The sequence below is a fragment of the Mustelus asterias genome, unplaced genomic scaffold (genome assembly GCF_964213995.1).
Source record: "Mustelus asterias unplaced genomic scaffold, sMusAst1.hap1.1 HAP1_SCAFFOLD_2679, whole genome shotgun sequence".
Lineage (NCBI taxonomy): Eukaryota > Metazoa > Chordata > Chondrichthyes > Carcharhiniformes > Triakidae > Mustelus > Mustelus asterias.
In genome coordinates this window covers 5,982-33,898 of record NW_027592624.1, presented here as the reverse complement: position 1 = coordinate 33,898, position 27,917 = coordinate 5,982, and the positions used below count along the sequence as shown (strand labels likewise).

At 52.4% G+C, this 27,917-nt stretch overlaps 1 protein-coding gene across 1 annotated transcript in view; it reads left to right on the top strand.

The window, feature by feature from the left end:
- Positions 1-22,093, top strand: part of LOC144489926 (potassium-transporting ATPase alpha chain 1) — a 36,977-nt gene extending 14,884 nt beyond the window's left edge. The window contains exons 9-16 of the mRNA XM_078207748.1: positions 3,491-3,659; positions 7,583-7,737; positions 10,126-10,249; positions 12,362-12,507; positions 14,776-14,909; positions 18,218-18,319; positions 20,496-20,587; positions 21,474-22,093. Coding sequence (XP_078063874.1) covers positions 3,491-3,659; positions 7,583-7,737; positions 10,126-10,249; positions 12,362-12,507; positions 14,776-14,909; positions 18,218-18,319; positions 20,496-20,587; positions 21,474-21,502 — 951 coding nt within the window. The 3' untranslated portion in view covers positions 21,503-22,093. The remainder of the gene's footprint in view (positions 1-3,490; positions 3,660-7,582; positions 7,738-10,125; positions 10,250-12,361; positions 12,508-14,775; positions 14,910-18,217; positions 18,320-20,495; positions 20,588-21,473) is intronic.
- The last annotated feature ends 5,824 nt before the right edge of the window (positions 22,094-27,917 follow it).

The following is a 27,917-nucleotide window of genomic DNA, read 5'->3' as shown; positions in this document are numbered from 1 at the left end:
GTCTCTCTCTCTCCCTCTTTCTGTCTCTCTCCCCCCCCAAACCCCAATCTCTGTTTCTCTCTCTCTCTGTCTGTCTCATTCACTCTCTCCAAGTCTCCCTCTGTCTCTTTCTCTCTCTGTCTCTCTCTCTCTCTCTGTCCCTCTCTCTCTCTCTGTGACTCTCTCTCTCTCTCTGTAACTCTCTCTCTGTGACTCTCTCTCTGTCTCACTCTCTCTGACTCTCTCTCTGTGTCTGTGTGTGTGTGTGTGTCTCTCTCTCTGTCTCTCTCTGTAACTCTCTCTCTCTGTGACTCTCTCTGTCTCTCTCTCTCTGTCTCTGTGTGTGTCTCTCTCTCTCTGTGTCTCTCTCTGTAACTCTCTCTCTCTCTGTGACTCTCTCTGTGTCTCTCTCTGTGTGTCTCTCTCTCTCTCTCTGTAACTCTCTCTCTGCGACTCTCTCTATGACTCTCTCTGTCTCTCTCTGAGACTCTCTCTGTAACTCTCTCTCTCTGTGACTCTCTCTGTGTCTCTCTCTGTAACTCTCTCTCTCTCTCTGTGTCTCTCTCTGTAACTCTCTGTGACTCTCTCTGTGACTCTCTCTGTCTCTCTCAGTCTCTCTGTGTCTCTCTCTGTAACTCTCTCTCTCTCTCTGTGTCTCTCTCTGTGACTCTCTCTGTAACTCTCTCTCTCTCTCTGTAACTCTCTCTCTCCGTGTCTCTCTCTGTAACTCTCTCTCTCTGTGACTCTCTCTGTGTCTCTCTCTGTAACTCTCTCTCTCTCTCTGTGTCTCTCTCTGTAACTCTCTGTGACTCTCTCTGTGACTCTCTCTGTCTCTCTCAGTCTCTCTGTGTCTCTCTCTGTAACTCTCTCTCTCTCTCTGTGTCTCTCTCTGTAACTCTCTGTAACTCTCTCTCTCTCTCTCTCTCTCTGTAACTCTCTCTCTCTCTGTGTCTCTCTCTGTAACTCTCTCTCTCTCTCTGTGACTCTCTCTGTAACTCTCTCTGTGTCTCTTTCTGTGACTCTCTCTGTAACTCTCTCTGTGTCTCTCTCTGTAACTCTCTCTCTCTGTGCCTCTCTCTGTGTCTCTCTCTGTAACTCTCTGTAACTCTCTCTCTCTCTCTCTGTAACTCTCTCTCTCTCTGTGTCTCTCTCTCTCTCTCTGTGTCTCTCTCTGTAACTCTCTCTCTCTGTGCCTCTCTCTGTAACTCTCTGTAACTCTCTCTCTCTCTCTCTGTAACTCTCTCTCTCTGTGCCTCTCTCTGTGTCTCTCTCTGTAACTCTCTGTAACTCTCTCTCTCTCTCTCTGTAACTCTCTCTCTCTCTCTGTGTGTCTCTCTCTCTCTGTGTCTCTCTCTGTAACTCTCTCTCTCTCTCTGTGTCTCTCTCTGTAACTCTCTCTCTCTCTCTCTGACTCTCTCTGTAACTCTCTCTCTCTGTAACTCTCTCTCTCTCTCTGTGACTCTCTCTGTAACTCTCTCTCTCTCTCTCTCTGTGTCTCTCTCTGTAACTCTCTCTCTCTCTCTCTCTGTAACTCTCTCTCTCTCTCTGTGTCTCTCTCTGTAACTCTCTCTCTCTCTCTGTGACTCTCTCTGTAACTCTCTCTCTCTGTAACTCTCTCTCTCTCTCTGTGACTCTCTCTGTAACTCTCTCTCTCTCTCTGTGACTCTCTCTGTAACTCTCTCTCTCTGTAACTCTCTCTCTCTCTCTGTGACTCTCTCTGTAACTCTCTCTCTCTCTGTGACTCTCTCTGTAACTCTCTCTCTCTGTAACTCTCTCTCTCTCTCTCTCTCTGTGACTCTCTCTGTAACTCTCTCTCTCTCTCTCTGTGACTCTCTCTGTAACTCTCTCTCTCTGTAACTCTCTCTCTTTCTCTGTGACTCTCTCTGTAACTCTCTCTCTCTCTCTCTGTGTCTCTCTCTGTAACTCTCTCTCTCTCTCTCTGTGACTCTCTCTGTAACTCTCTCTCTCTGTAACTCTCTCTCTCTCTCTGTGACTCTCTCTGTAACTCTCTCTCTCTCTCTCTGTGACTCTCTCTGTAACTCTCTCTCTCTGTAACTCTCTCTCTCTCTCTGTGACTCTCTCTGTAACTCTCTCTCTCTGTGACTCTCTCTGTAACTCTCTCTCTCTCTCTCTCTGTGACTCTCTCTGTAACTCTCTCTCTCTGTAACTCTCTCTCTCTCTCTGTGACTCTCTCTGTAACTCTCTCTCTCTCTCTCTGTGTCTCTCTCTGTAACTCTCTCTCTCTTTAAGACTGTTTAAAACAGACACCTGTGACGGAGTGTTTGGTTGCCTGTGGCTGCTGTTCCGATATAGTCTGATTTACGGTGCTGTGTGTTAACTGTAGTTTAAACGGTGTGTTATTGTTCACAGCTGGGGCAATAACAGAGGGTTGATGTCTGCTCTGATCAGCAGGAGCAGATAGAGATTGGGGTTGTCGGGTTCGGGTTCGGGTGTGTGTAATCTGCCGCTCCGGACGTTAATAAGGAGTTAAACGATGGGCTCCAGCTCTCCCCTTCACACACTGGCTGTTCGGCTCCAGCACTGGAAAGCTCTTAAAGGTGCTACAGAAATGCCGGTTGTTGTTGGGAGGTTTAGTTGTGATCGAGCCAGGCCTGGCACTCAGTTGTTGCTCGGTCTCCCTCTGGGTTGGATCAGGTACAGGACTGTCTGGTGTTGGTTAAACTTTTATCGCCAATCCTCACTCCCCCCATTCTCTCTCTCTCGTTCCCTCTCTCACTCCCTATGTTCCCTCTCTCACCCCCTCTCTCGCTCCCTCTCTTGCTCCCCCTCTCGCTCATTCCCCCGCTCCCTCTCTCATTCCCTCTCTCGCTCCCTCTACTCCCTCTTTCACTACCCCCGCTCCCTCTATCACTCCCTGTCTCACTCATTCCCCCGCTCCTTCTCTCGCTCCCCCTGCACCCTCTCTCGCTCCCTCTCTTACTCATTCCCCTGCTCTCTCTATCGCTCCCTCTCTCATTCATTCCCCCGCTCTCTCTCGTTCCCCCCACTCCCTCTCTCGTTCCCCCGCTCTCTCTCGCTCCCTCTCTCACTCATTCCCCCGCTCTCTCTCTCGTTCCCCCTGCTCCCTCTCTCGCTCCCTCTCTCGTTCCCCCCGCTCCCTCTCTTGCTCCCTCTCTCATTCCCTCTCTCACTCATTCCCCCGCTCCCTCTCTCACTCATTCCCCGCTCCCTCTCTCATTCCCCCCCGCTCCCTCTCTCGCTCTCTCTCTCGGTTTCCCCGCTCCCTCTCTCGCTCCCTCTCTCATTCCCCCGCTCCCTCTCTTGTTCCCTCTCTCACTCATTCCCCCGCTCCCTCTCTCATTCCCCCCCGCTCCCTCTCTCGCTCTCTCTCTCGGTTTCCCCGCTCCCTCTCTCGCTCCCTCTCTCATTCCCCCGCTCCCTCTCTTGTTCCCTCTCTCACTCATTCCCCCGCTCCCTCTCTCATTCCCCCCGCTCCCTCTCTCGCTCTCTCTCTCGGTTTCCCCGCTCTCGTTCCCTCTCTCGTTCACAGGGTTTCATCGTTGCGGTCACTGGCGATGGAGTAAATGACTCCCCGGCGCTGAAGAAAGCGGATATCGGAATCGCCATGGGAATCGCAGGATCAGACGCAGCCAAGAATGCGGCGGACATGATTCTGCTTGATGATAACTTTGCTTCAATTGTGACTGGAGTAGAACAAGGTATTACAGAGTGACTCACACTGTCCCCATCAAACACTCCCAGGACAGGGACAGCACGGGGTTAGATACAGAGTAAAGCTCCCTCTACACTGTCCCCCATCAAACACTCCCAGGACAGGTACAGCACGGGGTTAGATACAGAGTAAAGCTCCCTCTACACTGTCCCCCATCAAACACTCCCAGGACAGGTACAGCACGGGGTTAGATACAGAGTAAAGCTCCCTCTACACTGTCCCCATCAAACACTCCCAGGACAGGTACAGCACGGGGTTAGATACAGAGTAAAGCTCCCTCTACACTGTCCCCCATCAAACACTCCCAGGACAGGTACAGCACGGGGTTAGATACAGAGTAAAGCTCCCTCTACACTGTCCCCCATCAAACACTCCCAGGACAGGTACAGCACGGGGTTAGATACAGAGTGAAACTCCCTCTACACTGTCCCCCATCAAATACTCCCAGGACAGGGACAGCACGGGGTTAGATACAGAGTAAAGCTCCCTCTACACTGTCCCCCATCAAACACTCCCAGGACAGGTACAGCACGGGGTTAGATACAGAGTAAAGCTCCCTCTACACTGTCCCCATCAAACACTCCCAGGACAGGTACAGCACGGGGTTAGATACAGAGTAAAGCTCCCTCTACACTGTCCCCATCAAACACTCCCAGGACAGGTACAGCACGGGGTTAGATACAGAGTAAAGCTCCCTCTACACTGTCCCCATCAAACACTCCCAGGACAGGTACAGCACGGGGTTAGATACAGAGTAAAGCTCCCTCTACACTGTCCCCCATCAAACACTCCCAGGACAGGTACAGCACGGGGTTAGATACAGAGTAAATCTCCCTCTACACTGTCCCCATCAAACACTCCCAGGACAGGTACAGCACGGGTTTAGATACAGAGTAAAGCTCCCTCTACACTGTCCCCCATCAAACACTCCCAGGACAGGTACAGCACGGGGTTAGATACAGAGTAAAGCTCCCTCTACACTGTCCCCCATCAAACACTCCCAGGACAGGTACAGCACGGGGTTAGATACAGAGTAAAGCTCCCTCTACACTGTCCCCATCAAACACTCCCAGGACTGGTACAGCACGGGGTTAGATACAGAGTAAAGCTCCCTCTACACTGTCCCCCATCAAACACTCCCAGGACAGATACAGCACGGGGTTAGATACAGAGTAAAGCTCCCTCTACACTGTCCCCATCAAACACTCCCAGGACAGGTACAGCACGGGGTTAGATACAGAGTAAAGCTCCCTCTACACTGTCCCCCATCAAACACTCCCGGGACAGGTACAGCACGGGGTTAGATACAGAGTAAAGCTCCCTCTACACTGTCCCCATCAAACACTCCCAGGACAGGTACAGCACGGGGTTAGATACAGAGTAAAGCTCCCTCTACACTGTCCCCATCAAACACTCCCAGGACAGGTACAGCACGGGGTTAGATACAGAGTAAAGCTCCCTCTACGCTGTCCCCCATCAAACACTCCCAGAACAGGTACAGCACGGGGTTAGATACAGAGTAAAGCTCCCTCTACACTGTCCCCATCAAACACTCCCAGGACAGGTACAGCACGGGGGTAGATACAGAGTAAAGCTCCCTCTACACTGTCCCCATCAAACACTCCCAGGACAGGTACAGCACGGGGTTAGATACAGAGTAAAGCTCCCTCTACACTGTCCCCATCAAACACTCCCAGGACTGGTACAGCACGGGGTTAGATACAGAGTAAAGCTCCCTCTACACTGTCCCCATCAAACACTCCCAGGGCAGGTACAGCACGGGGTTAGATACAGAGTAAAGCTCCCTCTACACTGTCCCCATCAAACACTCCCAGGACAGGTCGAGTTATGAAGGGTGAGGGGTCAGATGTGAAAGGTGAACAAAATCATAGAATCCATACCGTGCAGAAGGAGGCCAGTCAGCCCATCGAGCCTGCACCGATAACAGTCTCACCCCGGCCCTATCCCTGTGTCCCCATGCATTTACCTTGCTTATCCCCTGAATCCCGGGAATCGAACCCGGGTCCCTGGCGCTGTGAGGCAGCAGCGCTAACCACTGTGTCACCGTGCCCCCGGGAATCGAGCCCGGGTCCCTGGCGCTGTGAGGCAGCAGCGCTAACCACTGTGCCACCGTGCCCCCGGGAATTGAACCCGGGTCCCTGGCGCTGTGAGGCAGCAGCGCTAACCACTGTGTCACCGTGCCCCCGGGAATGGAACCCGGGTCCCTGGCGCTGTGAGGCAGCAGTGCTAACCACTGTGCCACCGTGTGTTGTGAGGTATCACACTTCTTATTCTGATATATTGGAAAGTCTAGTTTGTACATTTATATATCCCCTGGCCTATCACCTAATGAAGTCTCACAGCACCAGGTTAAAGTCCAACTGGTTTATTTGGTAGCGCTGCAGAGCTCCGAAAGCTTGTGTGGCTTTTGCTACCAAATAAACCTGTTGGACTTTAACCTGGTGTTGTTAAACTTCTTACTGTGTTTACCCCAGTCCAACGCCGGCATCTCCACATCATGACTATGAAGAGACTATGACTATGGCTTTCCTCCGGGTGCTCCGGTTCCCTCCCACACTCCACAGATATGCGGGTTAGGTTGATTGGCCATGTTAAATTGCCCCATGGTGTCAGGGGATAAGCAGGGTAAATACATGGGGACACAGGGATAGGGCCTGGGTGAGACTGTTATCGGTGCAGGCTCGATGGGCCGAATGGCCTCCTTATCCCAAGCCTCATTCTAGTCTGGCCGGGAGCACATCCTTTCCAACATTTCTGGCCTCCACGTTTCACTCAAGATTTGAAAACATAATATCGGTCATTTTGGGGGAAAAAAACTTGCATTTATATGCTGCCTTTTATATCGTCAGAACATTTCGGATTACAGCCATTAAGTAGTTCTGAAGTGTAGCCACCAGCACTATTCGGAAATGCAAATTCTTCTTGTCAAAGATTGAGAGAATGAGGTGTAGCGTTTAGTCATGTTCCCCCAGGCATCGATTGTCAGCAAAATGTCCACTCTTGTTATTCAGGAGGTCCGAACAATGGACTTCGAAAGTCACAGTGATCAGGAAACATTGACAGCTTTACAAAAGGGAAATCATATTTGACAAACTTACTCATTTTTTTTTAAAGGATGTAACTAGTACGGTCGGTAAAGGGGAATCTGTAGGTGTGATGCCAACCAGGCCCGCTCGATCGACACGCTAACCACAAACACTCACTCCCTCCCCCACCGACGCACAGTGACAGCCGTGTGTACCATCTACAAGATGCACTGCAGCAACTCACCAAGGCTCCTTAGGCAGCACCTTCCAAACCCACCACCTCTACCATCTAGAAGGACAAGGGCAGCAGATACCGGGGAACACCCCCACCTGGAGGCTCCCCTCCGAGTCACTCACCATCCCGACTTGGAAATATATCGGCCGTTCCTTCACTGTCGCTGGGGTCAAAATCCTGGAACTCCCTCCCTAACGGCATTGTGGGTCAACCCCCAGAACATGGACTGCAATGATTCAAGAAGGCAGCTCACCACCACCTTCTCAAGGGCAACTAGGGATGGGCAATAAATGCTGGCCAGCCAGCGACGCCCGTGTCCCGTGAATGAATATAAAAAAATGTAGTAAACCTGGAATTATAAAAGGCAGTCGGTAAGTTGCCACTAAAGGTTAATGCATTGAAGTAATATATTAGCAGGGATAGAGGGCTGGTTAACAGACAGGAAGCAAAGAGTAGGCAGGATTGGGACATTTTCATGCTGTGATTAGGGGAGTGCTGCAAGGGTCAGTGCTGGGAGCCCAGCGACTCACAATAAATAGTTTATATGAAGAGTCCGAGAGGTCAGACATTGGCTGACCCTTCAAGGTGGCGGCTTTGTGAGCTTTTCCATTCATCTTGTTTCCTCAGGCCGCCTGATCTTTGACAACCTGAAGAAGTCGATTGCCTACACGCTGACCAAGAACATTCCGGAACTGGCTCCTTACCTCATCTACATCACCATGAGTGTGCCCCTACCGCTGGGTTGCATCACCATCCTGTTTATTGAGCTGGCCACGGACATTGTGAGTGTGACCTCTTCTCTCTTCCCACGGAGATCACTGTCCCCTCCAGCAGTCCAATAAGTAACCTCGGGCAGAGGCCATGCGGCCCGTCGTGTTGGTACCGGCCGACGAGGGAACCCCCCCCCCTCCCCCACGCAGCCTGATCCCCCTCTCCCGCTCCTCGCCTCTCCCCGCGTGGGATCTGCTGACACTTCCAGTTAACTTCCGAGTGTCTTCCGTTCACCATTGAGGGTTCCTCCTTCTGCCAGTCCCTCAGGGGGAGTGAGTTCCAGTTTCCCCGACACCCACCGGGGAGAGAGAGGGGACGGAACCCTCCTGAACCCTCTCTAAATCCTCAACCCTGAACCTGGACCCTGAATCTTCATGAATTGGATATAAATTCGGAACCCTGTGAGAAGGAATTTCTGCGCACCTCAGTTTTAAATGACCGGTCTTTTAACTTGTAGCAATGTCCCCTTGTTCGAGACTCTCCCACTAGTGGAAAGATCTCACCATCTACCCCGTCAAGCCCCCTCAGGTCCTGACAGGTTTGAATAAGGTCACCCCTCACTCTTCTAAACTCCAAAGCTTCCACATGCTTCTGGTAGTGTGGAGACCAGAACTGTACACAGTATCCCAAACCTGGCCTAACTAAAGTTCTATACAGCTGCAACATGACTTGTCAATTTTTATACTCTGTGCCCTGACCAATGAAGGCGAGGGTGCCGTACACCTTCTTAATCACCTTATCCACTTGTTGCCACTTTCAGGAAACTGGACCTGAATGCCCAGATCCCTCTGTAAGTTAATGCTTCTAAGGGTTCCGCCATTTACTGCATATCCTGCATTAGACCTTCCAAAATGCATCACCTCCCATTGGTCCAGATTAAATTCCATCTGCCATTTCTCCGCCTAAGTCTCCAGCCTATCTGTGTCCTCTGGCAATCCTCGTCACTATCCACAGCTCTGCCAGTCTTTGTGTTATAAGACCATAAGACATAGGAGCAGAATGAGGCCACTCGGCCCATCGAGTCTGCTCCGTCATTCAATCATGGCTGATATTTTTCTCATCCCCATTCTCCTGCCTTTTCCCCATCACCCCTGATCCCCTTATTAATCAAGAACCTATCTATCTCTGTCTTAAAGACACTCAATGAGCCGGCCTCCACAGCCTTCTGCGGCAAAGAGTTCCACAGATTCACCACTCTCTGGCTGAAGAAATTCCTCCTCATCCCTGTTTTAAAGGATCGTCCCTTTAGCCTGAGGTTATACCCTCTGGTTCTAGTTTTTCCCACTAGTGGAAACATCCTCTCCACGTCCACTCTATCCAGGCCTCGCAGTATCCTGTAAGTTTCAATAAGATCCCCCCTCATCCTTCTAAACTCCAACAAGTACAGACTATCCACAAACTGACCAATAAAGCCCCAAGATACTATCTGCATTATTAACTGCTCTCTCCACCTGTCCTGCCATTTGCAGTGATCTAAAAAAGTTAAAGTTTATTTATTAGTGTCACAAGTCGGCTTACATTAACACTGCAATGAAGTTACTATGAAATTCACCGAGTCGCCACACTCCGGCGCCTGTTCGGGTACACTGAGGGAGAATTTAGCATGGCCAATGCACCCAACCAGCACACCTTTTGGACTGTGGGAGGAAACCGGAGCACCCGGAGGAAACCCACGCAGACATGGGGAGAACGTGCAGACTCCACACAGACAGTGACCCAAGCCGGGAATTGAACCCGGGTCCCTGGCGCTGTGAGGCAGCAGTGCTAACCACTGTGTCACCGTGCCCCCGGGAATCGAACCCGGGTCCCTGGCGCTGTGAGGCAGCAGCGCTAACCACTGTGCTACCGTGCCCCCGGGAATCGAACCCGGGTCCCTGGCGCTGTGATGCAGCAGCGCTAACCACTGTGTCACCGTGCCCCCGGGAATCGAACCTGGGACCCTGGCGCTGTGAGGCCGTAGTGCCAATCACTGTGTCACCGTGCCCCCGGGAATTGAACCTGGGACCCTGGCGCTGTGAGGCAGTAGTGCCAATCACTGTGTCACCGTGCCCCCTGGGAATCGAACCCGGGTCCCTGGCGCTGTGAGGCAGCAGTGCTAACCCACTGTGCCACTGTGCCCCCGGGAATCGAACCCGGGTCCCTGGCGCTGTGAGGCAGCAGTGCTAACCCACTGTGCCACTGTGCCCCCGGGAATCGAACCCGGGTCCCTGGCGCTGTGAGGCAGCAGCACTAACCACTGTGTCACCGTGCCCCCGGGAATCGAACCCGGGTCCCTGGCGCTGTGGTGCCCATCTCTGGACAGATACAGCCGGCTCCCCCTGCTCCTGTAAACCCGGTTTCAGAATTTTACCCCTTATTTTATATCGCTGCTTACAGTTCGAAACGTTCTTCTCAAACAGTTCCCCTCGGTGTCTCTTGCCTATGAGAAAGCAGAGAGTGACATCATGAACCTGAAGCCGCGGAACCCTCGGAAGGACAGGCTGGTGAATGAACAACTGGCCGCCTATTCATACTTCCAGATTGGTAAGTGTTCAGGGGGCGTCCCAGTCAGCACCGTCCCCTCAGCCTGCCCCCCACACCAAACCACCCCCCACACCAAACCACCCCCCCCAGCACCGTCCCCTCAGCCTGCCCCTCCCCACCACACCAAACCACCCCCCCCAGCACCGTCCCCTCAGCCTGCCCCCTCCCCCCCCACACCAAACCACCCCCCCCAGCACCGTCCCCTCAGCCTGCCCCTCCCCACCACACCAAACCACCCCCCCCAGCACCGTCCCCTCAGCCTGCCCCTCCCCCCCACACCAAACCACCCCCCCCAGCACCGTCCCCTCAGCCTGCCCCCTCCCCCCCCACACCCCCACACCAAACCACCCCCCCAACACCGTCCCCTCAGCCTGCCCCCTCCCCCCCCCACACCCCCACACCAAACCACCCCACCCAGCACCGTCCCCTCAGCCTGCCCCCTCCCCCCCACACCAAACCACCCCCCCCAGCACCGTCCCCTCAGCCTGCCCCCCCCCACACCAAACCACCCCCCCCAACACCGTCCCGTCAGCCTACACCCCCTCCCCCCCCCACACCAAACCACCCCCCCAACACCGTCCCATCAGCCTACCCCCTCCTCCCCCTCCCCCCCCACACCAAACCACCCCCCTCGGCGCGTTCCCAACACTCTCCCAGCCAATCAAGGACTTATTCTCTGGACGCGAGGTCACTGCTGCACTGTGGGAAACTCGGTGGCAAATCAGTGCACAGCAAGATCCCACCAACAGCAATCTAATAATCACCCAGATCATCTGCACTGAGATTGGTCGAGGGATACATATTGGCCCCAGGACACCCCAGGCCCCAGGGAGACCGACTGCCCCCCAGCCCCTCCACCAACTTCCAAACAGTGACTGTGGGACATTTATACTCACTCCCTCAGCACTGACCCTCTGACAGTGCAGCACTCCCTCAGTACTGACCCACTGACAGTGCGGCACTCCCTCAGCACTGACCCTCTGACAGTGCGGCACTCCCTCAGTACTGACCCACTGACAGTGCGGCACTCCCTCAGCACTGACCCTCTGACAGTGCGGCACTCCCTCAGTACTGACCCTCTGACAGTGCGGCACTCCCTCAGCACTGACCCTCTGACAGTGCGGCACTCCCTCAGCACTGACCCTCTGACAGTGCGGCACTCCCTCAGCACTGACCCTCTGACAGTGCGGCACTCCCTCAGTACTGACCCTCTGACAGTGCGGCACTCCCTCAGCACTGACCCTCTGACAGTGCAGCACTCCCTCAGCACTGACCCTCTGACAGTGCGGCACTCCCTCAGCACTGACCCTCTGACAGTGCGGCACTCCCTCAGCACTGACCCTCTGACAGTGCGGCACTCCCTCAGTACTGACCCTCTGACAGTGCGGCACTCCCTCAGCACTGACCCTCTGACAGTGCAGCACTCCCTCAGCACTGACCCTCTGACAGTGCAGCACTCCCTCAGCACTGACCCTCTGACAGTGCGGCACTCCCTCAGCACTGACCCTCTGACAGTGCGGCACTCCCTCAGCACTGACCCTCTGACAGTGCGGCACTCCCTCAGTACTGACCATCTGACAGTGCGGCACTCCCTCAGCACTGACCCTCTGACAGTGCGGCACTCCCTCAGTACTGACCCTCTGACAGTGCGGCACTCCCTCAGCACTGACCCTCTGACAGTGCGGCACTCCCTCAGCACTGACCATCTGACAGTGCGGCACTCCCTCAGCACTGACCCTCTGACAGTGCGGCACTCCCTCAGCACTGACCCTCTGACAGTGCGGCACTCCCTCAGCACTGACCCTCTGACAGTGCGGCACTCCCTCAGTACTGACCCTCTAACAGTGCGGCACTCCCTCAGCACTGACCCTCTGACAGTGCGGTGTTCTATTTGTGCCGACCTGGTTTAGGGGGAATGGTTTTCCGGAGAGTGTGTTTGTACTCGGGACGTTCCGAGTGGGAGACGGGAGGGTTTGGGTCAAAGGCCATTGTGCACCGGCTGAAATGAGCCACACTGACCGTGGGGAAAGGGGATGGCGATCCGGGCGGGATTCAGGCTGACCTGTGCACCGTGTGGAACTCTGAGCTGTCTCCCTCACTCTCCCACCACAGGGGTGATCCAGTCCTTTGCCGGATTCACTGATTACTTCACGGTGATGGCACAGGAAGGTTGGTACCCTCTGCTGTGTATCGGACTGCGAGCTCAGTGGGAAGACCAGAGCATGCAGAGCCTCGAGGACAGTTACGGCCAGGAGTGGGTAGGTATCCAGGAGGCGTGTGTGGTTTCAGTGTCATAGAGATATACAACATGTAAAGAGGCCCTTCTGCCCAACTCCTCCATGCCAACCCCGTTTCCCAAACTGAGCTAGTCCCATTTGCCCGGGTTTGGCCCATATCCCCCTCAACCTTTCCTATCCATGTACCCGTCTAAATGTCTTATAAATGTTGTCATTGTATAGATCACAGAATCCCTACAGTGCAGAAGGAGGACATTCGGCCCATCGAGTCTGCACCGACCACAATCCCACCCAGGTCCTATCCCCATAACCTCACATGTTTATCCTAGCTAATCCCCCTGACACTAAAGGTTAATTTATCACGGCCAATCAACCTAACGCATACATCTTTGGACTGTGGGAGGAAACCAGAGCACCCGGAGGAAACCCACGCAGACACGGGGAGAACGTGTAAACTCTACACAGACAGTGACCCAAGCCGGGAATCGAACCCGGGTCCCTCATGCTGTGAGGCAACAGTGCAAACTACTGTGCCACTGTGCCACCCTGACCCGGGTCCCTGACGTTGTGAGGCAGCAGTGCTAACCACTGTGTCACTGTGCCACCCTGACCCGGGTCCCTGACGCTGTGAGGCAGCAGTGCTTGTCACTGTGCCACCCTGACCCGGGTCCCTGATGCTGTGAGGCAGCAGTGCTAACCACCGTAGCCGCCTCCACCACCTCCTCTGGCAGCTCATTCCATACACGCACCACCTTCTGTGTGAAAAAGTTACAGTGAGAAGTCTCTCAACACCAGGTTCAAGTCCAACAGGTTTATTTGGTAGCATGAGCTTTCGGAGTGCTACTCCTTCATCAGGTGAGTGAGGACTCGTGTTCACAAACAGGGCCTATAAAGACACAAACTCAATTTACAAAATAATGGTTGGAATGCGAGTCTTTACAGGTAATCAAGTCTTAAAGGTACAGACAATGTGAGTGGAGAGAGGGTTAAGCACAGGTTAAAGAGATGTGTATTGTCTCCAGCCAGAACAGTGAGTGAGATTTTGCAAGCCCAGGCAAGTTGTCGGGGTTACAGATAGTGTGACATGAACTGTCTGGAGACAATACACATCTCTTTAACCTGTGCTTAATCCTCTCTCCACTCACATTGTCTGTACCTTTAAGACTTGATTACCTGTAAAGACTCGCATTCCAACCATTATTTTGTAAATTGAGTTTGTGTCTATATATGCCCTGTTTGTGAACAGAACTCCCACTCACCTGATGAAGGAGCAACGCTCCGAAAGCTAGTGGCTTTTGCTACCAAATAAACCTGTTGGACTTTAACCTGGTGTTGTGAGACTTCTTACGGTGTTTACCCCAGTCCAACGCCGGCATCTCCACATCATGAAAAAGTTACCCCTCAGATCCCTCTTCAATCTCTCCCCTCTCACCTTTAACCTACGCCCTCCAGTTTTGGTCCCCCCTACCCTGGGGAAGAGACCTTGGGCTACTCACCTTATCCATGCCCCTCATTATTTTATAGACCTCTATAAGGTCACCCCTCATCCTTCGACACTCCAGGGAAAAAAGTCCCAGCCTCTCCTTATAATTCAAACCTTCCGGTCCCAGTAACATCCGAGTAAATCTTTTCTTACACCTTTTCCAGTTTAATAATATCCTTCCTATAGCGACCAGAATTATACACGGTGCTCCAGGGGCTGGTGATGCGTTGAAGACTCCAGAATATTGATGAACTTCCCCAAACCCCCCTCCTCCTCTTCCCCCACCCCCTCCCTGAAGCCCCATTCAGCCCCTCCTAACAGGCTCGAGGGGCTGAATGGCCTCCTCCTGTTCCTGTGTAACAGGCTCGAGGGGCTGAATGGGGCCTCCTCCTGTTCCTGTGTAACAGGCTCGAGGGGCTGAATGGGGCCTCTTCCTGTTCCTGTGTAACAGGCTCGAGGGGCTGAATGGGGCCTCCTCCTGTTCCTGTGTAACAGGCTCAAGGGGCTGAATGGGGCCTCCTCCTGTTCCTGTGTAACAGGCTCGAGGGGCTGAATGGGGCCTCCTCCTGTTCCTGTGTAACAGGCTCGAGGGGCTGAATGGGGCCTCTTCCTGTTCCTGTGTAACAGGCTCGAGGGGCTGAATGGGGCCTCTTCCTGTTCCTGTGTAACAGGCTCGAGGGGCTGAATGGGGCCTCCTCCTGTTCCTGTGTAACAGGCTCGAGAGTCTCTCTCTGACGTGACAGAACCAATCGATTCCCCTCCTACTCACCCTCCCTCCTTATAGTTTGTTGTTGTTTCTCACTCAGACATTCTGGCAGCGGAGATACCAGCAGTACACGTGTTACACTGTCTTTTTCATCAGCATTGAGATGTGTCAGATTGCTGACTGCCTCATCAGAAAGACCAGGCGCCTGTCCATGTTTCAACAGGGGGTCTTCAGGTAAGGAGAGGTGGGCTCACTGCACCCCCATCTCCACAATTCCCAAACTCTCCCAGCGAACCTTAGAGATAGGATGTATGCGCATTTAGAAAGGAATAAACTCATTAACGATAGTCAGCATGGTTTTGTGAGAGGGAGGTCATGCCTCACTAACCTGGTGGTGTTTTTTGAAGAAGTGACCAAAATGGTTGACGAAGGAAGGGCCGTGGATGTCGTCTATATGGACTTTAGTAAAGCGTTTGACAAAGTCCCTCATGGTAGGCGAGTGAAAAAGGTTGGGTCCCATGGGATAAAGGGGGAGGTGGCTAGATGGGTGGAGAACTGGCTTGGTCATAGAAGACAGAGGGTGGTAGTGGAAGGGTCTTTTTCCGGCTGGAGGCCTGTGACTAGTGGTGTTCCGCAGGGCTCTGTATTGGGACCTCTGCTGTTTGTGATTTATATAAACGATCTGGAAGAAGGAGTAACTGGGGTGATCAGTAAGTTTGCGGACGACACAAAACTGGCAGGACTTGCAGATAGTGAGGAACATTGTCAGAGGCTACAGAAGGATATAGATAGGCTGGAAATTTGGGCAAGGAAATGGCAGATGGAGTTCAATCCTGATAAATGCGAAGTGATGCATTTTGGTGGGAATAATGTAGGGAGGAGCTACACGATAAATGGAAGAACCATAAAGGGTGTAGAGACGCAGAGGGACCTGGGTGTGCAAGTCCACAGATCTTTGAAGGTGACGTCACAGGTGGAGAAGGTGGTGAAGAAGGCATATGGCATGCTTGCCTTTATAGGACGGGGCATAGAGTATAAGAGTTGGGGTCTGATGTTGCAGATGTATAGAACGTTGGTTCGGCCGCATTTGGAATACTGCGTCCAGTTCTGGTCGCCACACTACCAGAAGGACGTGGAGGCTTTGGAGAGAGTACAGAGGAGGTTTACCAGGATGTTGCCTGGTATGGAGGGGCTTAGTTATGAGGAGAGATTGGGGAAACTGGGGTTGTTCTCCTTGGAAAGACGGAGGATGAGGGGAGACTTAATAGAGGTGTATAAAATTATGAAAGGCATAGATAGGGTGAACGGTGGGAAGCTTTTCCCCAGGTCGGTGGTGACGTTCACGAGGGGTCATAGGTTCAAGGTGAAGGGGGGGAGGTTTAACACAGATATCAGAAGGACATATTTTACACAGAGGGTCGTGGGGGCCTGGAATGTGTTGCCGGGCAAGGTGGTGGAGGCGGACACACTGGGAACGTTTAAGACTTATCTAGACAGCTATATGAATGGAGTGGGAATGGAGGGATACAAAAGAGTGGTCTAGTTTGGACCAGGGAGCGGCGCGGGCTAATTGTTCCTTGTTTCTCGTTTCAAGGCTTCATTCTATGATCATCTTGCTGGTGCCAGTACAGAGCGAGACTGCGGATAGTTGGGAACCTGTCTCGGGGGCAGGGAATTCATATGGTGTTCGTGGAAGTGGAAATGACTAGGGTTGGGAAGCATTTTCCGATCAGGGCCAGTGTGATCTCCTGGACTCGTTTCGATCGCCTCAGGGGGTCGGAGAGGAATTTCCCAGATTTTTTTTTTCCCCATATTGGCCCTGGGGTTTTCACTCTGGGTTTTCGCCTCTCCCTGGAGATCACATGGTCTGGAATGGGGGGGTGGGGGTGAGTTAATAGGTTGTAATGAACAAAGCATCGTAGCTGTGAGGGACAGCTCGGTGGATAGGATATTGGTATGTAGATAGGCTGGAAAATTGGGCGGGGATCCTGGATTCAGGATTCAATCCTGGACCGGGGAGCGGCGCGGGCTTGGAGGGCCGAAGGGCCTGTTCCTGTGCTGTATTGTTCTTTGTTCTTTGAACCCCGTTCAATACAGTACAAGAGCAGCGATGGACTTCTGAGGCTGTATAAGGCCCTGGTCAGACCCCAGTTGGAATATTGTGAGCAGTTTTGGGTCCCGTATCTAAGGAAGAATGTGCCGGCCTTGGAAAGGGTCCAGAGGAGATTCACAAGAATGATCCCAGGAATGAAGAGCTTGTCGTATGAGGAAGGGTTGAGGTCTCTGGGTCTGTACTCGTTTGATGTTTAGAAGGACGAGGGGGGGATCTTATTGAAACTTACAGGATACTGCGAGGCCTGGATAGAGTGGACGTGGAGAGGATGTTTCCACTAGTGGGAAAGACTAGGATCTGAGGGCACAACCTCAGAGCAAAGAGATGACCCATGAGAACCGAGATGATGACGGCACAGTGGTTGGCACTGCTGCCTCAGCGCCAGGGGCCCGGTTCGATTCCCGGCCTTGGGTCGCTGCCTGTTGGGAGTCTGTATGTTCTCCCCGTGTCTGCGTGGGTTTCCTCCGGGTGCTCCGGTTTCATCCCACAGTCCAAAGATGCGCAGGTTAGGTTGATTGGCCGTGCTAAAATTCCCATTAGTGTCAGCGATGTGTAGATTAGAGGGGTAAATATGTGGGGTTATGGGGTTAGGGCCTGGGTGGGATTGTTGTGGGTGCAGGCTCGATGGGCCAAAAGGCCTCCTTCTGCACTGTAGGGTTTTTATGATTCTATGAATTTCTTCAGCCACAGGGCGGTGAATCTGTGGAATTCATTGCCACAGAGGAGGCCGGGCCACTGAGTGTCTTTAAGACAGAGATAGAGAGGTTCCGTCAGCCATGATAGAATGGCAGAGCAGATGCGATGGGCCGAATGGCCTAATTCTGCTCCTATCTCTTCTGGTCTCTGGGAATCGGAGCGGACGAGGGATGGACAATGGGAAGGTCCGGTGACCTGGGGTAGGATTTAACAGTTTTGGGGTGAGGGAGGCAGTGAACTCTCGCTCCACCTTTCTCTGAATGGAAATGACTGACAGAATTTGATTGTGTTTCCCCCCCCTCTACCCCCCCCTCCCCGCCCCTCTACCCCCTCTACCCCCCCTCCCCACCCCTCTACCCCCTCTACACCCCTCTACCCCCCCTCCCCCCTCCCCACCCCTCTACCCCCCTCCCCCCCCCCCCTCCCCCCCTCCCCCCCTCCCCCCCCCTTCCCCCCCCTTCCCCCCCCCCTCCCCACCCCTCCCCACCCCTCTACCCCCCTACCCCCCCCTCCCCACCTCTCTACCCCCCCCTCCCCCCCTCCCCACCCCCTCCCCACCCCTCCCCACCCCCTCCCCACCCCCTCCCCACCCCTCCCCACCCCTCCCCACCCCTCCCCACCCCTCCCCACCCCTCCCCACCCCCTCCCCACCCCCTCCCCACCCCCTCCCCACCCCCTCCCCACCCCCTCCCCACCCCTCTACCCCCTCTACCCCCCGCTCTCTCACACTCAGGAACAAGGTCCTGCTTTCGGCCATCATATTCCAGGTGTTGCTGGGAAACTTCCTCTGCTACTGTCCCGGGATGCCGAACATCTTTAACTTCATGCCCATTCGGTAAGTGTCGCGGGAAGGGTTGGGATCTGTATTCTGCCGCCTCCCGTCCCGGCTTCCCGCCCCCTCTGACTAAACCCCCCCCCCACCCCCTCTGACTATACACCCCCCTCCTACCCCCTCTGACTATACACCCCCCCCACCCCCTCTGACTATACCCCCCCGCCCCCTCTGACTATACCCCCCTCCTACCCCCTCTGACTATACACCCCCCCCACCCCCTCTGACTATACCCCCCCGCCCCCTCTGACTATACCCCCCTCCTACCCCCTCTGACTATACCCCCCCGCCCCCTCTGACTATACCCCCCCCCCCACCCCCTCTGACTATACCCCCCCGCCCCCTCTGACTATACCCCCCTCCTACCCCCTCTGACTAAACCCCCCTTCACTGACTATACCCCCCCCTCACTGACTATACCCCCCCTCACTGACTATACCCCCCCGACTATACCCCCCTCACAGACTATACCCCCCCTCACTGACTATACCCCCCCGACTATACCCCCTCACAGACTATACCCCCCCCCGACTATACCCCCCCAGACTAAACCCCCCCTCACTGACTATACCCCCTCCGACTATACCCCCCCTCACAAACTATACCCCCCCTCACAGACTATACCCCCCCTCACAGACTATACCCCCCTCACAGACTATACCCCCCCTCACAGACTATACCCCCCCTCACAGACTATACCCCCCCTCACAGACTATACCCCCCCTCACAGACTATACCCCCCCTCACAGACTATACCCCCCCTCACAGACTATACCCCCCCTCACAGACTATACCCCCCCTCACAGACTATACCCCCCCTCACAGACTATACCCCCCTCACAGACTATACCCCCCCTCACAGACTATACCCCCCTCACAGACTATACCCCCCCCGACTATACCCCCCCCTGACTATACCCCCCCTCACTGACTATACGCCCCCGACGATACCCCCCCTCACAGACTATACCCCCCCTCACTGACTATACCCCCCCTCACTGACTATACCCCCCTCACAGACTATACCCCCCCTCACAGACTATACCCCCCCTCACAGACTATACCCCCCCTCACAGACTATACCCCCCCTCACCGACTATACCCCCCCTCACCGACTATACCCCCCCTCACCGACTATACCCCCCCTCACCGACTATACCCCCCCTCACCGACTATACCCCCCCTCACAGACTATACCCCCCCTCACTGACTATACCCCCCCTCACTGACTATACCCCCCCTCACTGACTATACCCCCCCTCACTGACTATACCCCCCCTCACTGACTATACCCCCCCTCACTGACTATACCCCCCCTCACTGACTATACCCCCCCTCACTGACTATACCCCCCCTCACTGACTATACCCCCCCTCACTGACTATACCCCCCCTCACTGACTATACCCCCCCTCACTGACTATACCCCCCCTCACTGACTATACCCCCCCTCACTGACTATACCCCCCCTCCGACTATACACCCCCTCCCTATCTCTGTAACCTCCTCCAGCACCTACAATCCTCCAGGATCTCTGCGCTCTTCCAATTCCGGCCTCTCGCGCATCCCCCAATTCCTATCGCCGTGCTATCAACTGCCTGGGGGGCCCCAAGCTCTGGAATTCCCTCCCTCAACCTCTCCGCCTCTCTCCTTGGAGACACTCCTCTTTATCTGATCTCTGATCACTTGTTGCTAATAGCTCGGGGTCACATTTTGGTGCCAATCACTCCTGCGAAGGGAAGCATCTTGGGAGGTTTCTCACGACATTGAAGGTGTGATGTAGATGAAGAATCTTCCTCGTGAGCTCGAGCTCTGCAGAGACGGTTCAGGGGCCCTTTCGGAGCCTGTTGGCAAATGCAGCCGCCATGTTGTAGCCAGATTCCACCACAGGTGGACTGGCACTGGTAGAGGCTCAGGCAGAGACTGCAGTCCCCAGAGGGACATCTCGACAACCGCGGCCTCGGGGAGAGAGTGCGTGGGGAGTTTAGAAACCAGGAGCCCAATCTGGCCAATGACTCCTGGCTGAAGGACCAGCACACCCTCCACACGGGTATGTGGTCCCACCTCAGCCGACGGGGTTAGATACAGAGATACAGGGAGGGAGGGGGGACTGCTGCAGCCTGGGGTAGGCCCCTGGAGATGGTGAACAATGTCCTGACCAGTACTTCCTCCTCCCACAGGGGGCAGTGGTGGTTCGTACCAATCCCGTTCGGCATCCTGATATTTGTGTATGATGAAATCAGAAAACTCGGAGTCCGCAGGCATCCTGGAAGTGAGTATACCCACTGACATCGCTGTATACCCACTGACATCGCTGTATACCCACTGACATCGCTGTATAAACCTACACCGCCCCCATCAAACACTCCCAGGACAGGTACAGCATGGGGTTAGATACAGAGTAAAGCTCCCTCGACACCGTCCCCATCAAACACTCCCAGGACAGGTACAGCACGGGGTTAGATACAGAGTAAAGCTCCCTCTACACTGTCCCCCATCAAACACTCCCAGGACAGGTACAGCACGGGGTTAGATACAGAGTAAAGCTCCCTCTACACTGTCCCCCATCAAACACTCCCAGGGCAGGTACAGCGCGGGGTTAGATACAGAGTAAAGCTCCCTCTACACTGTCCCCATTAAACACTCCCAGGACAGGTACAGCGCGGGGTTAGATACAGAGTGAAGCATCCTCTACACTGTCCCCGATCAAACACTCCCAGGACAGGTACAGCGCGGGGTTAGATACAGAGTAAAGCTCCCTCTACACTGTCCCCATTAAACACTCCCAGGACAGGTACAGCACGGGGTTAGATACAGAGTAAAGCTCCCTCTACACTGTCCCCCATCAAACACTCCCAGGACAGGTACAGCACGGGGTTAGATACAGGGTAAAGCTCCCTCTACACTGTCCCCATCAAACACTCCCAGGACAGGTACAGCACGGGGTTAGATACAGAGTAAAGCTCCCTCTACACTGTCCCCATCAAACACTCCCAGGACAGGTACAGCACGGGGTTAGATACAGAGTAAAGCTCCCTCTACACTGTCCCCCATCAAACACTCCCAGGACAGGTACAGCACGGGGTTAGATACAGAATGAAGCTCCCTCTATACTGGGAGTCTCTCCATGTGTCTGTAATTGTGGTTTTATTCTGCAGGTTGGTGGGATAAGGAGCTGTATTACTGAGCACTGCTTCGCTGGGTGGATTATCGGTGACCCGGTTTCAGCCTGACATTCCGTGTGGCCCTGTGCGGAGTTGGAAAACTCAAATCTTTCCTGCTGTTTAGTATCGTTTTAGTGAAGGCAATCTATCAAGCAGAATTATTTATCGCATATTAATTATTAACTGTGTCTTTTGTGTGGCGTTTTCTGTGTCGCTGAGATTGGGTATGGCGTGTGTTATCTGGTACAGAACAAGTCTCATTCAGTAAGGGAGGGGTGTGTATAAACATGGAACCAGCTTCCTCACACCTGCTGAGCAGAACTCCTGGTTCAGAGCTCCATTCACAGCATAGTAAGATCCCAATGTCAGTCCCCAATTGGATGTGAGGACTCTGTCAGGGTTCCAGCTGCTGATCCCCACTCCCCCTCCCCGGTGTGGGTTAGCACCCTGGGATGGTGGGAGAGTGTGAGTGGGAGCGAATACAGAAGTCTGAGGGAGATGATATCAGACAGGCTTCGACTAAAGCACAATCCTTCAGATTCACACCGTTCCCCGTGATGTAAAACTCTCATTAAAAACTCTGGAGTGATTACCTGTCTCTGAGTATCATTTACTTCCTGGACCAGACACAAGTTAATGCCAAAGACCAAACCTCCCTCATCAATATGCACTTTTCCCCACTGGCACGGTGACACAGTGGTTAGCACTGCTGCCTCACAGCGCCAGGGACCCGGGTTCCATTCCCAGGGGCACGGTGACACAGTGGTTAGCACTGCTGCCTCACAGCGCCAGGGACCTGGGTTCGATTCCCGGGGGCACGGTGGCACAGTGGTTAGCGCTGCTGCCTCACAGCGCCAGGGACCCGGGTTCGATTCCCGGGGGCACGGTGGCACAGTGGTTAGCACTGCTGCCTCACAGCGCCAGGGACCCGGGTTCGATTCCCGGGGGCACGGTGACACAGTGGTTAGCGCTGCTGCCTCACAGCGCCAGGGACCTGGGTTCGATTCCCGGGGGCACGGTGGCACAGTGGTTAGCGCTGCTGCCTCACAGCGCCAGGGACCTGGGTTCGATTCCCGGGGGCACGGTGGCACAGTGGTTAGCGCTGCTGCCTCACAGCGCCAGGGACCCGGGTTCCATTCCCGGGGGCACGGTAGCACAGTGGTTAGCGCTGCTGCCTCACAGCGCCAGGGACCCGGGTTCCATTCCCGGGGGCACGGTGACACAGTGGTTAGCGCTGCTGCCTCACAGCGCCAGGGACCCGGGTTCGATTCCCGGGGGCACGGTGACACAGTGGTTAGCGCTGCTCCCTCAGCGCCAGGGACCCGGGTTCGATTCCCGGCTTGGGTCACTGTCTGTGTGGAGTTTGCATGTTCTCCCCGTGTCTGCGTGAGTTTCCTCCGGGTGCTCCGGTTTCCTCCCACAGTCTGAAAGGCGTGCTGGTTAGGGTGCATTGGCCATGCTAAATTCTCCCTCAGTGTACCCGAACAGGCGCCGGAGTGTGGCGACTCGGGGATTTTCACAGTAACTTCTGTTGTGAAGTTGGCGTTTGCGGAAAAAATTAGAAAATGCTCAGAGTTGTAAAATTGCTCAGTCCCTTTTAAAGGCTGTTTTTTTCTGTACTTAGAGACACAGGTGCATATAGAGTACACAGACTGAAACAACAGTACTATTGCCAAGACAACAGGCTGTTTTTGAATTCTAGCCAATCAGTTTAAAGTAGACACTTAGCTCCCAGCAGCCTATTAGATTTAAATTTGATGTTTTGTCAACCTGAGAAGCAATCCTATTGTGGGGATGTTGGTTTGTCATCGGGGGTATAAGAGACTGGGGGGACAATGCCACAAACGGGAGAACAGAACCTGCCACAGCTCCAGGGAGAGAGAGAGAGACAGGCTCTCAACTCCAGAGAGACACAGCAACTGCTCTCTGCCACAGGTAATAGCTTTTAGCTCAAAGCCTTATCTGAATAGCAAAGGTACCAAAAGAAGACAGAGATTCCAGACGGAAGAAAGAGAGAAGATTCCAGAAGATGACAAAACCTGGTTGTAATTTAGGGAGTGACTAAAAATTCTATTTTTGTTGTTAATGAGTGTGAATTGTATTTATCTCAACAGCATTCCATTAGAATGGTGTTTTATTCAGGTTGTTAATAGTTTAGTTAACCTGTTCACTGTGAGTTAGATAAATAAAGTGTTACTTGTTGATTTTACAGAGAGAGTCTCAGGAAGTTATTCTGTATTTAACCACTAGAGGCTGCTGAAGAGCCGATCGTACCCCTTCTCACACTCACTTTAACAGATTATGAGGTGAGGTACTCCTCTCTGAGTGGTGAGGTGTTATTTCTCAGACAGAGGATCAGCCTCCCCTATATAACAGATTGGGGGCTCAGGTCCAGGATTTAAACAGCCCGAGATCTTCAAATAAACCTTCGGTGAGAAGTGGAATATCTATTTTTCAGTGGCTCAGTCAGTTAAATCTGAAGTGGGGAAATGGCTCTGAACATTTCTAAAGAGGTTCTGGGGCTCGAAGACGCTTCCCAAATTTGCCAAGAAAGTTTAGAAAGACAGAAAAAGGTGACACTTGTAGAATTGGCAAACTGGCTGAAACTGGCTTGAAACAGGGATTGGCAAACTGGCTGAAATTGTCACACAGATAGCCAAGCATTTAGGTCCATCAGAGAAATAGTCAAGTGAAGTCAGAAAAATTAAATTGCAAATGAGACGAGGGGAGTTAGAAAGTGAACTTAAAAAGCTGGAGTTAGAAAAAGAAAGAGAGGGAAAAAGAGAGAGAGGGGAAAGAGAGGAGGAGAAAAGAGAGGGGGAAGAAAGAGAGAGGGGAAAGAGAGGGGGGAAAAGGAGAGAGGAAAGACAGGAGGAGAAAGAGAAAGGAGAAAGAGTGAGTGGAGTGAAGGGGAGAAAGAGAGGGGGAAAAAGAGAAGGGGAGAAAGAGAGGAGGAGAAAGAGAGGAAGGCCCGAGCAGAAGAAAGTGAAAGATTTTGAGTTGGAAAGGATGAAGTTAGAAGTTGAAGCAAAAGGAGTTCAAATGATAGGCGTGACAGTCGAGCAAGCTCAGCTTAGGGATATTTACAAGTATATCCAAACATTACCAAAACTTGATGTAAAAGATGCAGAAGCCTTTTTCATTTCCTTTGAGAAATTGGCAACACAGTTGAAATGGCCAGAGGAGGTGTGGGTAATGCCAATTCAGACCAAGTCGGTAGGCAGGGCTACTGAGGTGTTTGCAGTGCTGTCAGAGGACGTGTCAGGAAAATAAGAAGTAAAGATGGTGGTTATGAGTGCTTACGAATTGGTCCCAGAATTGGTATCAGAAATGTAAGGAAGGAGCCAGGTCAGACATATATCGAGCTTGAAAGAATTGAGCAGAGCAACTTCGATAAGTGGGTGAGAGCATTCAAGATAAAAAAGACCAGTCAGGCCCTTAGAGATATTATTCTGCTGGAGGAGTTTAAAAACTCACTTCCTGAAGTGATAAGAACTCACATTCAGGAACAGAAAGTTGAAACAGCGAGAAGAGCTGCAGAGATGGCAGATGAATACACATTGGTGCATAATTGAAACCCAGCTTCTGACAGCAATTTTATTCCATGAGGGATAGAAATTGGGAGAAATGGAGGCCCTTCCATGAAAAACCAAAAGTAGATCAGACTGGGAACAGTTTACCACCCGTGGAAAAATAAACCCAAGAGGGTGGAAAAGAGGTGAAAGATCGAGTGTTGTTACTGTGATCAGGTGGGACACACAAAGTCACAGTGCTGGGGGTTTCAGAAAGGCACTGGGAGAAAGGATGCGGTAAAAGATGTTCAACCAGTGGGATTAGTTAAAACAGTGAAGAAAATCTCCAGAGAAGTTGAGGAACTGAAGGAGAGTGCGCAGCATGGGCTGGATAGTAAGATAGCGCCCGATCTTTTCACTTCACCTGTGTGGGTAAGGTTTACTCAGGTAGAGCAGGGGGAGTAGGTAAAGAAGTTAAAATATTGAGAGATACGAGAGCTAGTCTGTCTCTAATAGTAAGAGATGGAAATATTTACACCCTTTCTGAAATATTGCCTGAGAGAGAGTGGTAATCTGTGAATGAATGGAGAGAGGAGTAGTGTTCCCCTGTGTGAGATCAGGCTGGAAAGTCCAATCCAGTCTGGGGAAGTGATAGTGGGAGTGATGGAAAACTTTGCTACTCCAGGAATACAGTTTATCCTGGGAAACCAGCTCGCTGGATCACAGGTGGGAGTGATGCCCATTGTAGTGGAAAAGCCAGAAGAAAACCAGGGAACTGAGGAGTGAAAAGAAAAATCCCCAGGAATTTCTCCAGACTGGGTGGTGACAAGATCCCAGAGCCATGAGTTAAAACAGGAAGGGAGAATAAAAGAGAAAGATGAAGGAGTTGAGGTCCAGTTAGCTGACACTCTGCTTGATGAGATGGTAAAGGAAAAACCGAATCAGGTAGAGGATCAGGCAGAGGTGTTTAGTCCTGACAGATTAATGGAGTTATAACAGAAAGATGAGGCGATAAAGGATTTATATCACAAAGCCTGTACGGAAAAGGAATCAGAGTGTATTCCAGAATGCTATTACCTTAAGGGTAAAATATTAATGCGGTCATGGAGACCTTGGCGGGTTCGTGCAGATGAGAAGTGGGCGGAGGTTCACCCAGATTGTGTTGCTGATAGAATACACACAGGAAGTATTACAGGGAGCACACGGATTACCTGTAGGAGGTCATCTAGGAGTGAGGAAGATGCAGCATTTTTATTGGTCTGGATTACATAAAGATGTGGTTGAATTTTGCCGTACCTGTCACGTGTCAGATGGTCGGAAAGCCACAGGCTGTGATAAAACCTGTACCTTGATACCAATTCCCGCATTTGAAGAACCTTTTATTCGGTTATCATTGATTGTGTAGGTCCCCTCCCTAAAACCAAAAGTGGGAACCAGTACTTGTGAACCGTAATGGATGTGTCTCCCAGGTTTCCAGAGGCAATTCCATGACGGAATGTCAAGGCAAAATAGGCTGTGGAGAGTTGCTTGCTTTCTTTACCCATTATGGATTACCCAGGGAGATTCAATCAGACCAAGGGTCCAAATTTACTGCCAAATTATTTGAGGTCATGGATAGTTTAGAATCAGATACTTTACATCGAGTGTGACCCTGAATCCCAGGGAGCATTGGAAAGGTGGCACCAGACCCGAAAGACCATGTTGAGGACTTATTGCCAGGATTACCTAAATGATTGGGACAAAGGTTTCCCCTTGATATTATTCACTATTAGTGAAGATCCAAATGAATCAACTCAGTTTACTCCATTTGAGCTGCTATTGGGACATGAAATGAGAGGGCCTTTAAAATTAATGAAGGAGAAGTTGGTAGGTCCGAGGGCAGAGATCCTCAGGGATCAGTGCTGGGCCCACTGTTATTTGTCATTTATATTAATGATTTGGATGAAAATATAGGGGGCATGGTTAGTAAGTTTGCAGATGATGCCAAGATTGGTGGCATAGTGGACAGTGAAGAAAGTTATCTCCAATTGCAGCAGGATCTTGATCAATTGGGCCAGTGAGCTGACGAATGGCAGATGGAGTTTAATTTAGACAAATGCGAGGTGATGCATTTTGGTAGATTGAACCAGGGCAGGACTTACTCAGTTAATGGTAGGGCGTTGGGGAGAGTTACAGAACAAAGAGATCAAGGGGTACATGTTCATAGCTCCTTGAAAGTGGAGCCGCAGGTGGACAGAGTGGTGAAGAAGGCATTCGGCATGCTTGGTTTCATCGGTCAGAACATTGAAGACAGGAGTTGGAATGTCTTGTTGAAGTTGTACAAGACATTGGTAAGGCCACACTTGGAATACTGTGTGCAATTCTGGTCACCCTATTATAGAAAGGATATTATTAAACCAGAAAGAGTGCAGAAAGGATTTACTAGGATGCTACCGGGACTTGATGGATTGAGTTATAAGGAGAGGCTGGATAGACTGGGACTTTTTTCTCTGGAGCGTAGGAGGCTGAGGGGTGATCTTATAGAGGTCTATAAAATAATGAGGGGCACAGATCAGCTAGATAGTCAATATCTTTTCCCAAAGGTAGGGGAGTCTAAAACTAGAGGGCACAGGTTTAAGGTGAGAGGGGAGAGATACAAAAGTGTCCAGAGGGGCAATTGTTTCACACAGAGGGTGGTGAGTGTCTGGAACAAGCTGCCAGAGGTAGTAGTAGAGGCGGGTACAATTTTGTCTTTTAAAAAGCATTTAGATAGTTACATGGGTACGATGGGTATAGAGGGATCTGGGCCAAATGTGGGCAATTGGGATTAGCTTAGGGGTTTTAAAAAAAAGGGCGGCATGGACAAGTTGGGCCGTAGGGCCTGTTTCCATGCTGTGAACCTCTCTGACTCTCTCTCACAGTTGGATTCTGTATCTGAGGAGAGAGA